At 41.9% G+C, this 13,976-nt stretch overlaps 1 protein-coding gene across 4 annotated transcripts in view; it reads right to left on the bottom strand.

The window, feature by feature from the left end:
• Positions 1-8,357, bottom strand: part of LOC115580185 (trichohyalin-like) — a 29,451-nt gene extending 21,094 nt beyond the window's left edge. For all 4 annotated transcript variants that reach the window (XM_030414202.1, XM_030414205.1, XM_030414204.1 and 1 more), the window contains exons 1-2: positions 8,242-8,357; positions 1-6 (exon numbers count right to left, since the gene is read on the bottom strand). The exon at positions 1-6 is cut by the window's left edge and continues 131 nt beyond it. In XM_030414202.1, coding sequence (XP_030270062.1) covers positions 1-4 — 4 coding nt within the window. In that variant the 5' untranslated portion in view covers positions 5-6; positions 8,242-8,357. The remainder of the gene's footprint in view (positions 7-8,241) is intronic.
• Between the last annotated feature and the right edge of the window lie 5,619 nt (positions 8,358-13,976).

Genomic DNA, 13,976 nt, shown 5'->3' with positions numbered 1-13,976 from the left:
TCATCCCTACACAACACACAACAGACAGACGGAGCATTGTCAGACTCTCAGTCAACCATGATTGTCATCGCCTCACCACGACACCTGGGACTGTGGAGTCATTCGGAATAAAGGCAAACATGAAACAAAATAACAGAGAAGGCAACACTTATAAATTAGAGCAGAGAGTTCAAACTCTCACATGTCTCTCAAACAATATTTAAAGGAACAGTTCAGGGAAAAATAAATATTCAGTCATTACTGATGAAGTTTTGTAGATCACAAAATTTCTGGGGCCTCACAGCAAAACAGTGTTACAGCATTCTCCTGAACAACTCAAGTAGCCGGGACATTTCTAAAACATGAAAAAGGGAAGCTCAATAAACCCTGAGGTCTTAAAGTGATTTGAAAAGACATTACTTAAACCCTCATCGTGCAGTCGAGCTTGTGCACCCACTTCATACAGAGTGCATGCAAACACTTTTAGCCTAGCAGTAATGCTAACACTTTTAGCTTAGCAGCTACAGTGAAGTTTTCAGCTCAAGAAATTCTCCTTGGATTTGCCGGATGAGCAGTAAGAAACCATTTTATGTTTTTTTTTCTTTGTTGTCTTTTTTTTTTTTTACATTTTATAACGTTTCCAGCTACCACAGTTGTTCAAGAGAAGGCTGTATCTCCGTTTTGCTGTGAAGCTCCAGAAATGTTTTGTGTACTACAAAACTTCACCGGATTCTTTAAGCAGTGAAAGTACTACTTCCTTTTTTAAATCACCTACTGGGAAAAGGTCAAAGGGAATAAAATGTTATTACATTTGTAATAAAACTGGCAAAGTGTGGGTGTCAGTGGCAAACAAACAACATTTGGTCCTCTCTCTGTGTGAGTTTGTGGTGGCAGGAAATAAACTAGTGTGTGTGTACATGGCAATGAATGAGCATGTCACCCAGTGGAAGGGTGCAGCTCCTTAATGTTTTCGTTTTTGATTAAGTGGAGCAAGGAAGATGTACCAGGCTTTGGGCGGGCGCGCGCACACACACACACACACACACACACACACACACACACACACACACATAATACACACACACACACACACTATTTTGAACCTTATTCTTTAAGAAAAATCACAAATGTGTCTATCAAGCTGCTGCCACCCTCTTACCTCATGCATGTATTACTCTAATCTCATTTAAATGGAAGAAACTGATCTGGAGCATTTGTTGGTTGAGACTTACAACAAAAAAAGAAATCCTAGAACACACTACACATGACAGACTGATGACAACAATGTGGCACTGTAGCTATAACTAGTACTTTTGTTTCCAAGTGATAAATTAAACATCTTGCAACACATTTTATTTCAGACGTGGTCCACAGTTGAGCTGAGCTCCTGTTTGTCACCACGTCTAGTTGTTTTTGGACTGCTTTGTTTGGCATCTCTAAAAATGTAATGAATGTCTCATTGCATACCACCACCACCACAAGTGCCCCAACGGACAGCTCCTCTATGCCATGATTGGATTCAGGTTCAACATGTTTGCAATTTGACAGTATTTGCTTTGAATAATAAACCTGAAAATATGTGTTGGGTGCCGTCTCATTGGAACAGCATTAGATTGAGTTGTAACTGTTTTATCTGGAGGTGTAAACATTATTTTGTCAACAGGTGTCTTTACAAGAGATGGTATAACAACTTGTCTTTGTCTTTTTGTATTCAATATTTTAGTAAAGTAGGGATTTTAATTGTGTTCTGTTAACTATTACAAACCAGCAGGACAGGTTGAGATCTTCTTCCCACTGTCCCACCTTGTAACAGGAAACAGTGAGCTCTCAATAGTTTCATAAATAACTACAATGCTGGGATGTCCTGAGCCAAGTCAAATGATACTAGTCAAATGAGTCAACTGCTGAACTCAAAGCATGGCAGCTATAAATCCCCTGGTGCCCTGCTAAAACACTGGAACCTATTTTCTGATGAAGCTGTGATGATAGTTCAATCAGGAAAACTTCTCTCTGGTCACGTCTATCCAATAGCACAGCCACACACCTTCACTGTTAGCCTATCAGCTGTCTTTTTAAATACGATGCTCTCTTTGCCTTCAGTTCATTCATGCTGCTGTTTTGTGCACCCCTCCCCATCACTGCCAAGTCTTCACAGATTCACCAGCTTCTTCATTTCACTCGCCTACATCTGTCTCAGAGGAGTCATTAAACACCACCAGTGTCTGGACTACACAGGGGAAGAAGCGTCCCCCTACAATCCACCCTAATCCAATATCATGCTCGAGAGCCCTGAACCCTGAGGTCTATAGGATTCGGTTCATAGTTTCTACCAGGGATAAACTTGAACTCAACACGTGGCATGGTAACCTGATCCAATCCACCTCCCACAACAAATCCCAGTTAATCCTCAGTGATCTCTTGTGAGACTAATAAACTGTGAAAGTTACTTTATTAAGTAAGCTTTAGTTAGGATAAGAGGCTCACTTACTTTTTCTACTTACTATTGTTCTTAGGTAGAGTCACAGACAGAACTGCTGGGAGTGGCAGTGAAAAAGAGCCTGAAGCTAACCTGGCTAATCATAAAACCACTTTCCTCTGAGGTCGAGTTATGACTTCTGTAACTGAGGATAAACCTACCATGGGATTCACGATTGGCAGACACATGCTGAGAAACCCAGAAATGTAGTTTTAAATGAGCAGTGAGGCTTGTTTTTTTTTTTCTAACACACTAAAACAGTCAGACTGTGCAGTGACACTCACACTGTCGACAAACATGAGGCCTGTCATTTACATTTGGTTTAGCTGCACACGTCCACAGCGCCTCACTATCGCTCTATAAAAGCAAGGAATCTCTGTCTGTGTGTGTGTGTGTGTGTGTGTGTGTTTCTGTCAGTCAAATATCTCTGCGGATCAGGATCAGACTGACCTGAGACCTTCAACATGGCTGCTGCGTGGTTCAGTGGTGTGCATCTAAGCATTTGCTTGGACTGCAATGATACCGTGAATAAATTATTTCATAAATGCTTTACAAATTCCGCCGAGCATTGTCCACTGGAGCCACCACAGTCACATGTGCACCAGAGCCAATCACTGCACACCGTGGCCACGTGCGCACCAGAGCCAATCACTGCACACCGTGGCCACGTGTGCACCAGAGCCAATCACTGCAGAGATCAAGCCCACGACGTACCTGAAGAAACAAGCAGATTTATACCTGCAGTGGCACGAGCTGGACCGGGATTTTGCCGGTGGTTCGGTCCGTTCTGTTCTGTTCTGTGCATCTAAACTGACTGTTGTGGATTAATGAGATTAAACGAGTCCAGACCGAGTCTGTTCGGGTCTGAGGAGATCCGGAATCTGTGGATGTTCGTGTGTAGCTAGCTAGCGGCTAGCTACACACGAACAAAACCGGACTTAGGGTAAATAATGTCCGCCACGCTTTTTCGCGAACATTGCCGTCACGTTTGCTTTGTGTCTGGTGCAGGAAGAAACAGTAAAAACGGGCTTTTGTCACGAAAGTGTTCAAGCAGCAAGTTTGGTTGTTGAGGAACAGGAAGTTGTGGGAGTGACGAAGGCGGATGATACTGAGAGTTGAGAGATTTGTTACATTTAGCGTGTTTGGAGTGTGTAGTTAGTGTGTTATGTAGTGTTTGGTGTAGTGTGTTTAGTGCGTAGTGGAGTCGGTTTTTTGTTTAATGAGTCAGAATAATGAGGAGAAGCTGAATGTGGAGCAGGCAGTGCAGCTCTTAAGGAGCACAGGCAGACCTGAGCATTGCCTGCATTTAAATGTAAATAGTTACATATAACTTTGTAAATGTTTAAAATGTATGCACAAATTTAGCAAACAACAATTTATATTTGCATTATAAGTAAAAAAAGAAAAAAAAAAAAGGGTTTGTTAAACATATTTGTGGTTTTCACAGTAAAAAAATCTAACTTTTTCTACTCGGATTTTATGTTTTTTGTGATTTTAGGTCCATTGTGTTAATACAGTATGTCAAAATAAAAAAAATAATTGTACAGTCACACATGTGAGGTTGTGCTAAAAATAATGACACCAAGTAAATAGTTTTTAAGGTGAAATATAATGGCAAAATAAAAAATAGTCAAAAACGGCCAATTATACCCTGGAATATCGGATTTCACTACAAACCTAAATATCCCTGACGTCCCACCTTCAAACACAGCCTCATTTGGCCATCCATGAAAAAGCTCCTTAACCTCCCACTTTTTCATAGGAATACACTTTTCTTACGGGCACTGCACTAGTAGATTCAAATACACAACAGTGTTTGCTGTGCTTGGTTTGGGTCTGTAGCACAATCCCTGTCAACACAGGACTTGACATTAGCCAATCAGCTTGTAACAACTCATTTAATAGTTTTTATGAAATGAGTTAATGGGTGCAGATCTAAAATACAGTAACATTTCAGGAACTTGAAGGGGACAGTGGCTGTGAATGTGGCATGTATCTGAAACATCAACAAAAACCTGAGAGCTCTTCTGCAGACCTGAATGACTGAACTGATGGTTGATCATTTGACATGATTCCAAAGTGGCTTTGTAAATGCAACATCAGTAACTTTGAAAAACATTTCACTTTACTAGCTCACCTTGGGCTCGTGGCTTTGGTTCCCTCAAACACCTTTTGTGTATCACTTGTAGTCCACTCTTCCTATAATTAATTATGTGAAAAGCTGGAGCACCTTTGCATCTCCAACTCAAACTTTGCATCAGTGCTGCAGGGTAGTTTACACTTATTTAATCCAGCCGACTTCAGGCGGCGGTAGTAGGATTCGAACAGTTTGGGTTAACAGGGACATGCACACACACAGTCCTCTACACATGCTCACTGAAACGGCTTCAACAGCGGTCTGCTCACACATGATCACACAGTCTTATTCAGACCTTCGCTCCATGTTTTACTGTTTTCCTGTTCAGACTTGGAGCGCTCTCATCTAGAAATGTCACTCTTTGACATTACAAGCATACCTAACCATGACAGTAGAGCGTGAGCTTCAACTTAAAAGCGGGTGACTGCAGGAAGATAACTTATCCAGAGAATCTGCCCGACACGGCAGAAACAAATACGTGGACACAGCCTCCAGTTTTCTTGTTCTTAAATCAGACATTTACAGATTTCATCATAATTTTAACTTTTCGTTGAGACAAGCTCCTTACGAGTGCTTATGTTTCAGCAGTCTGCTTCTTTACGTCAATAAAAGAAAAAGGCTTGCAAGAAAAACAACGTAAGGTATCAACAAATGTATCCTTTTTGCATTAGTAACAAATTTCAGATACTACTGGCACTCTGAGAATCCAGGCTGTAAAGATGCTGTCCCAAATTTAGAGAAAAGGGGGGACATGCAAGATGATCAGGTAACAACACTTGGTTCACACTATTCACCAAGTTGAATCTCCATGGTCTGATCCTTTCTGTGTTTCAGCAGTGAAGTGTATAGAAACCACAGGAGCACACTTGGATCATCATGCACAGCAACAATTTCATTAGTGGGAGTCTAACATTGGATTTCTATGGGTATGGTTTAATATGGAAATTTCCATCGCGCATTAAATAACTTCAAAACCCCAAAACATGCACACACCAGCCGAAACATCAGTAACACCGCTCACACACACTCCTGGTGATAAACACAGTAATAAAGATATGGTGATTTAGTGCGAGCTACCTGCAGGACCAGTTTACTCAGTGCATAAACTAACCCTACAGGGAATTTCACGCCTGTGATCTCTGGCAACAGCCTGGGGGCACAACCTCATCAATATCATTCCAGGGTGTTCTATTTTGGCATCCCTTCACCTTCCTGCCCAGAATTAACCCATTTTTCCCTGTAACTGTGCCCTATTGTCAAATGTAACCTCAAAGTTGGTACACAAACCTCACATGGACCAGATGCTAGACTACTAACTTTTAAAAGGGACCCTTAAAGCCTGTACCCTTTCAACAAAGCCTTGGACCAGCTTCAATCCACTGTGCTCTTCAACGGGAGGCAGCATCCCAATCCAGCGTACTGTCTCCTATCCCTTCATTTCTCCAAACAACACACTCACACACTGTCATGAGCATCAGCAGCCAAGCATGACATCCAGTTTTGTGTGTGCTTGTGTCAGAGGTTGTCGTACATCTTTAAATACATAATGAAGTGATAAAAGCAGTTGGTTTAAGCTAATGGGTGGTTCTTACTAATACATATTTTCATTATTTCACCCACGGCAGCTTGTACATTAAGAGCCTTGTCTTCCAGCCCTCATTTCTCATGTAACACCTGCAGCAGGCATTTCTTGTCTATAAGTCTATAATGTAGTACACAGTTACAATGGCATAAGAAATTGACAGTTCCATAGTTTAGTTTTCTGATACAGCCACAAGCTCCAGCAACACAACTGCACAACTTTCAGCTGTTCAGCTTCACACGTATTCCAAATTGTACACCATGATGTAGCTACTCTGGTCCTTCATGACTTCTCTCTTCTATGGAGAGAGTTTTGATCCCATGACACTGATAATTTGTATGTTTCTGGGTACGAAATGTCAAATTAGCTGCAGGTCTGTCCGTGTCTTTAATGTGATCCATTCTGCTGACTAGCTTGGATGACAATAACCAAACTTAGTGAATCAAAAAAACAACACAGAGCACATGTACAGACCCACGTCCATTATGAACGCTATCATGCCGTCTTCTATCCCGCCTTGTCTCCCACTGACACCCGAGCACACACTGTCACTGGACATCACCAGCAGAGCAGAAAGTCCAGTCAGTCTATTGTGAGAGTGTGTGAGAGAGAGAAAACAACCCTGGCAGCTGACTGTGTGTTTGTGTGCGGATGCATGCACGGCTGTGCTGAAAGCAGGCCCAGTGCCCCTCAGGGAAGGGAGTAGTGAATAGCATGCACACACACACGCACGCACGCACGCACACACACACACACACACCTATAAACCAGAGAGCTCACACTCCTGTTTTTCTGCAAAAAAACACTCCACAACTGTCCTGCATAGTGCCTCAAAGACATGCTGGAGCAACACTTCACTGGCTGCCAGATAGTGTCTGTTTGTTTGTTTGTTTGTTAGTTTGTTAGTTTGTTTGTTAGTTTTGCACGCTGAGGAGAGGGACATACACACACACACACTTCTACTGTAGACCGACTTCTGAGTACATGATGTTCCGATAAGAGCTCAGTGGAATATGAGGGGTTCGGGTCATACGAACATTGTGAACATTCAAAGTTGATAATCACTGGTAAGGGTGCGATCATTGATCGTTGACAGTCATGTACATGCCTGAATAAAGAGGGTCGTTGTCTCGCATTAAAAACGAGAAGGTGGCGGAGCTGCTGCACAAAGCGCTGAGTGCGCACTTTTCACTCACACGGGACGCACGAAGCGACCGAGACGAGACTTCACCAAACTACTGAGAGCATACAGTGCGTGAAACAAAAAGAGAACAAAGAGTCCTAAAGTCACACACGTTGCGAATGTGACAGAGGATATGTGTGTGTGTGTGTGTGTGTGTGTGTGTGTGGTGGGGGAGGGGGCGTGTACTCTGTAGCCACGCTGCCTGTGATGATGACGGTGTCCCAACATCAGCAGCGAACACTTCCAACAACTTTCCAACACATTCAGACTCAGATCCAGTGACAATAAACAGACAAACTCATCTCTGCTCCCGCTCCATGAGCTGGGACGAACACTGCTAATGACACTGACGATTTAAACAGCTCAGGTGTTTGTGTGTGACACTATTCAAATATTAAAAATCCAATCGGTGCGCACCAGCTCTGGCGAGCGTTTAAAGACAAAATGATCGCTGTATTTGAGGAGAAGCAGTTTGCAGATGGCACCGTGCGCGTTTCTAATGAGATGTGGAGAGATGTTAATCTGCAGCTTCATCTTCAGACAGGCTGGTACACTTCAGAACATTTTGTTCCAGATACAAAAAACACTACAGAATTTTGTCCAGCGCGTCGCCCGGAGCCGCCGAGCTGCAGAAGCGGTGTTGACTCCGCGCACAGTGCGGCCGTGAGATCTGGATGTACTCGCGATAGTCTATATTTAATACCTGCCCGCTTTCCACTCTAGCAGATGCCGCGGCCGTCCTCGTCTCTGCCTGCTAATTCCATAAGTGCACAAAGAAACTGGCCAGAGTGCTGCACACAACACAACACAACACAACACACACACGCAAACACACAGAGAGAGAGAGAGACCCGAGCCAAGCAGCACGAAGACACACAACTCACCTGCAGTCTTCACAGAAAGCCTGTATGTCTTTGGAAACTCTCACTGCTCCAATTTAAATTCCCCGAAACGCGCTTAAGGGTTTATTATGCTGTTAGGCGCGACGCTCTGCGCATGCTCCGCTCTGGCCACCAATCCTGTGCAGCCTGCTTACATAACTAAAGTATTATCCAATGTAACCCCCTAATACCGTAAAATCACTGAGCCAGCTTTTATAACGGGCCAACAGTCAGATCAACAGCAAAGAAAGCGTTGTAGAAAATGTTATTGTATAGTATTACATGATAACCATCATTATTAATATGACAGGCCTGAAATTAGGTAAATATGTATAAACTGATTATTCCATTTGATAAACTGCTGCAGCCCTATTCAAATATAGAGTCTACATTTTTATATTTCATATTATAGGCGCAAATCGCAGAGAATACAAACGGGGCGACCGATCATACAGCCTGTTGCTCTTTGGAGAGAATCACGTTTCCATGGCTAAAGATTCTTTCTACTGGGTCACTCATGGGTGCAGATCCCAGGGGGGGCTGGGGGGACATGTCCCCCCCAATTTCTGAAAAACATGAATTGTCCCCTGCAATAAAAATACCCTAAATTATTCAAAATTGAACAAATCTATTTTCAGACTTCACATTCTTCACATTTTAGATTCACATCTAAAACGAAACGATTGAAATGGTGGAACAAATAATGTTTTACAAATATATTTCTGACTCCACATTCCATCTCTGATCTCCTCCACTACAATGCAAATGAATGGATAGTTTCTTACACAGACACTGATGACATCAGCATGCTTTAAAAAAAAACAAGAAATGACTTTATATACATTTATGTGGATAAATCAGATTTTGTTGGGTCAACTTGTGTTGTGTTTATTGTGCTCTTAGAACTATGTTTTTTTAGAACTGTTTACCAGCATAACTGGCATTATAAAAACATGATCAGTTAGTTTACACCACTTGGTAAGAGCTTCATATTTTGATATTCATCCATATCAATTAATAATGCATAAAGTAGTTCCATACTCTGGGAGAAAAGGAAGATGGTGAGAAGAACTGGGGATCTGGGAGGGTTGGAGGGAGGCGAAAGATAAGAACATAAACAAGAAAGGTAAGCACAATAAATGATTCCCTGTGCAGTACTTTTTGAGTGATCTGGCTGCGAGCCTCTACGAAGTTGGGATTTATGGTGGCATGGTATGAGTTGTAAACGGACAAAAAAAAATAAAAAATCACTTTTGTATCCCCCCAATCCTGACAATGGATCTGCACCCCTGAGGACACTGGATGGAGTGGCTGCATAATATTTAAGATTAATTTATTTGAGATTAAATCAGAGTGTCATGTTCATGTCTCTCCTGATTTGAGGTTCTCATCCTCTTCAGTTTCACCAGTAGCATCCTCTTTGAAGGAAAAGATCTCCTCCTCTTTGGTAGAGCCCGTGCCCTGACCATGCAGGAGACGAGGTCCAGTGTGTGAGACGTGTATCTCTGATGTGGAAGTAATTATGTCATAAACATCATCACTGGCACAATTTAGCAGGAAACCGGAGCCATTGTCTGTGATAGTTCATTTGACAGATAGACCATAGGATGAGTGATGAGTTATTTATCTCATTTGCAAAATTGCTTTACATATGTTGTCCCTTGATTTGTTTGCATGCCAGTGCTGCTTTCCAGTGCTGCATGTTGTGTGGATTTATTCCATGTGTGGTTATGATTTATTATTTATTTAGATTTTTGTTATGTCTGTTGTGGTAGAGACATGCTCTAACCCCTCAAAAGTATATTTGAGCTACTCAATTTTAGCATATCTTTTTGTCCAGGTTGCTGGAAAACATCTCTTTAGATGTTGGTCCATATGGTGCATGTTACATACCTGGCAGATTAATTCACAAAATGTCATTATCAGCTAATTTCTGACAATATTTTATCTCCCCTTATTTGCAACCACGGTGCTATTACCTTTTTTTATATCCCTCATAATTTGACTGTTTCCGGGTAGATGGGTTTTTGTCATTTTTGTAACTTCTGTGTCCCTCCCATAAATATTGGTCCCTGTCCATGACCCTCACTGCACTGCCCTTATCAGCCGGCTTAATAATTATGTTTTTATAGTTTGTCAGCTCATTCAGGGCAGCAGCCTCCTCCCTGCTGAGGTTGGGTCTCATCTTGCAGAGCTGAAAACCTGTTGTCAGCTTTATGAGGGCAGGGACCTCTGGTGGCAGTTTGGCCAGAGGTGGGGTCCAGTCAGATTTAGGGTGAAGGGTCGGGGGTCTGTGTCTTTTTTATTTAGAAAATGCATAACCAATTTAATTCTCCTGAAATATTGTTGGATATTCCACCTACTTTGGTGTATAGTGTTTTTATTGCTACCCTTGGTGGGAATAAAATCAAGACCTGTTGAGTAAACTGTGGGCCAGTTATTTGATATTTTCTGGGCAAACTATTACATTTATTACCCCTCCTGAAATGGTCAGCTTATGGGGACATCATGTACATACATTATATGCTCTGGTATTTCAGCATGTGCTGAGCTTTGGTCTTGGTCCAGTGGGTCTGGTAACTGACAGGGCAGAAGGACTTCACTGGGAGGTTTTCCTGATTTGGTAATTGAGGTCCATTAGATTACTCTTTAGTAGTTTATGAGATGTACTTAGACCTCTGCCTCTTGGATCCTCTCATCAGCTGCCTTCACTGCAGCCTGTAGCTGCCTGACAGAGGTCTTCTTCTCTTTTTGACAGTTATGTAGCCAAAGACCAAGTGCCTTTTCCCACTTTTGTAAAGGGCCCTCTGCAGTTGTGGTTACAACCCTGCTGTCAGTTTGACCATTGCACCTTGGCTGTGGTGGTGAGCTCAGGTGGACTTTGTGGTGCTTGTGTGACAACCCTCTCTGGTGGTGGTGGTGGTGAGTGGTGGTGAGTGGCTGTTTTGCCATCCTCCAGTTTGGCAAAAATCAGGGCTTCTATTTGCTCCAGATTCTCGTCCTGGAGGCGCCTGACCAGATGCCAAGGATGGTGCCACTTGGAAAGGTTCTTGCCAGTCATGAGTAGATAGAGAGTGAGTCAGACGCACTAACTCAGCTATCACCTCTGTGTAATGGTCACGGAGGATCAACATGGTTGTAAATTCCCAATTTTTCACCTTGCCTTCAATTAGGGCTTGGGTATTGAAGCTGGGGCTGGCAGGTTTAGTAACTGTGGCCAAACTTTTGATGAGCCTCTTGGTTGGTGGGGGGAGCTGAGCCATTTTTCAGGTGGTGATTTTGAGCATTAATAACAGCTAGTCTTGCTTCCCCAGACAGAGGGCTGTCATCTGTCAGTGTGTGGTGCAGTGTGTGTGTGTGCTGCTGTTTGCGTGATGCTTTTTTTAAAGTAAGCTTTTGCATGAGTTTTGGTTTCTATATTGTGTGTGCGGGGGCACATAATACAGATTTCTCTCCTTTCATATGACCAGTTTGCCACACATTGGCGGTAAAAGGGGAGATTGTACTTAATAATTGTAGACACTAGTTGGCAGCAGAATGTATACCCTGTTTGACCACAGTGTGCTTATCATGGCATAGTGGCGCTGTCTTCATTTCAGCTGATTGACTCCTAAGAAGATGTATGTAGTGTAACGCTATGTTATATCACTGCTTCGGCTGATATTTAATGCTAACAACTCTTCTGTGAACTAAGTTAAATAAGCTGAAGATGTGAAATGTTAAGGTATTGTTTGTACTTGCATAAGCTTCAAAGTGAAACATACAGTCTGATGTATATGTTTACACCCAGCTTGAAGGCAGTGTGGAGATCATTGTTAATTAGCTGTGGCACAGTATAACATAAACCAGTGGTGCAGCAACACTATATTGCCAAAAGTATTCTCTCACCTGCCTTGACTCGCATATGAAGTGACATCCCATTCCTAATCCATAGGGTTTAATATGACGTTGATCCCTTGGCAGCTATAACAGCTTCAACTCTTCTGGGAAGGCTTTCCACAAGGTTTAGGAGTGTTTATGGGAATTTTTGACCATTCTTCCAGAAGCACATTTGTGAGGTCACACACTGATGCTGGACGGGAAGGCCTGGCTCTCAGTCTCCACTCTAATTCATCCCAAAGGTGTTCTATCAGGTAGAGGTCAGAACTCTGTGCAGGCCAGTCAAGTTCATCCACACCAAACTCTCTCATCCATGTGTAAGACAGACCAAGACAGACACAAGCTAACATAGGCTAATGTAGCAGCTGGTTTTCTGCGTTGTGTTATGTAGTTAGGAAGTGAGACGCACACTGGGGTTGAGCATCTATGGGAGTTTAATCTTCAGAATGAAGAAAAAAAAAACAGGCATCACACACACAGAGCCACACTGCAACTCTCCACTGCTCAGCTCCGAGCACACACAGCTCTATCTCTTATATATATATATATATATATATATATATATATATATATATATATATATATATATACATATACATATATATATATATATATATATATATATATATATATATCACATACAGCATAGCTCATACTGTATTAAGATTAATGTGAAGATACAGTGCACCATGCAAAACTAAATCCAACATACATAAACCCAGGATTCAAAGTGAAAATAAAAATGCATTTAATATTTCCCACACATCATCCACAGTCTAAAAGAACTAAATTAATTTACCCACATTAGCTCTTTTTTTATAGCGCAAAAAAATCAAAAAATGAACTGAATTAGACAACTAGCATACCTTCAGAATGAAGAAGAAAAAAACAGGTGTCACACACACAGAGCCACACTGCAACTCTCCACCGCTCTACAAAAAATAAGTAAATTAAAATTCACATAACCACAATAAAACGTCACATTACATAAGAAATAATGCAATTATTACACAGCTAAGCATGCAGAGCATAACCTCACGACGTCAGCATGAAAGGGAGAGAAACAGGAAAAAAACGGTTCAGCTAGCATAAGGCTAAGTTAGCAAACTCTGCATGAATAACTCGGTTTAAGATTCAATTTATTAGTTATTGATCAATGGAGGCTTGACCAAAAGCTTCATTAGCATGTTGCATTACAGCATATATCAACATACTGTGGTTTTGAACAGAAAAAAAAATATAATAAACAAGACAATAGAGGGGGGCCCCTCATAAAGTGACTCACCAGCTCTGAGCACACACAGCTCTATGACGCTAGGTGGTGCAAGAAATTTTGACTTGGCTACACTAACACAAGTTAATATGGGGAAAGTTGGAAACAGGAATGAGACATCACGAATTGGAAACAAAACAACACGGCGGAATGACGGAACGTGGTGGACGGAACAAAGACATGAGGGAGGACAACAGCTATATACAGACACACTAATGACGGGACGAGTGAGGAGGGACAAGGACAGGTGAGGAAATGAATGGAAAAACACTGTAAGGAGGAACTGAAAAGCTGAGCATGACACAAAAGAGCAACATTTTCAAAATAAGACAGGAAACTAGAAAACATAAACTGGGATCATAACAGTTTGAAAGAAGAGTAAAGGAACCCATCTATGTCAAACTGAAACAACCGTCAGATTAAATAAAGTCACCGCTGACTGTTTACAATGTTATGGATGCTGTTTTATTGCCTTGCTCTGAGATCCTGAATTGGGGAAAGCACCAAAGACATTGTTCTTGTTCTTTCTTGAAATTGTGTCACACAGTCAAACCACCATTAGCAATATAACGTAGCAGAATGCTTT

The sequence above is a fragment of the Sparus aurata genome, chromosome 4 (assembly GCF_900880675.1).
Source record: "Sparus aurata chromosome 4, fSpaAur1.1, whole genome shotgun sequence".
Classification (NCBI taxonomy): domain Eukaryota; kingdom Metazoa; phylum Chordata; class Actinopteri; order Spariformes; family Sparidae; genus Sparus; species Sparus aurata.
The sequence above is the reverse complement of the archived record's forward strand: the minus strand, read 5'-3'. Positions and strand labels throughout refer to the sequence as shown.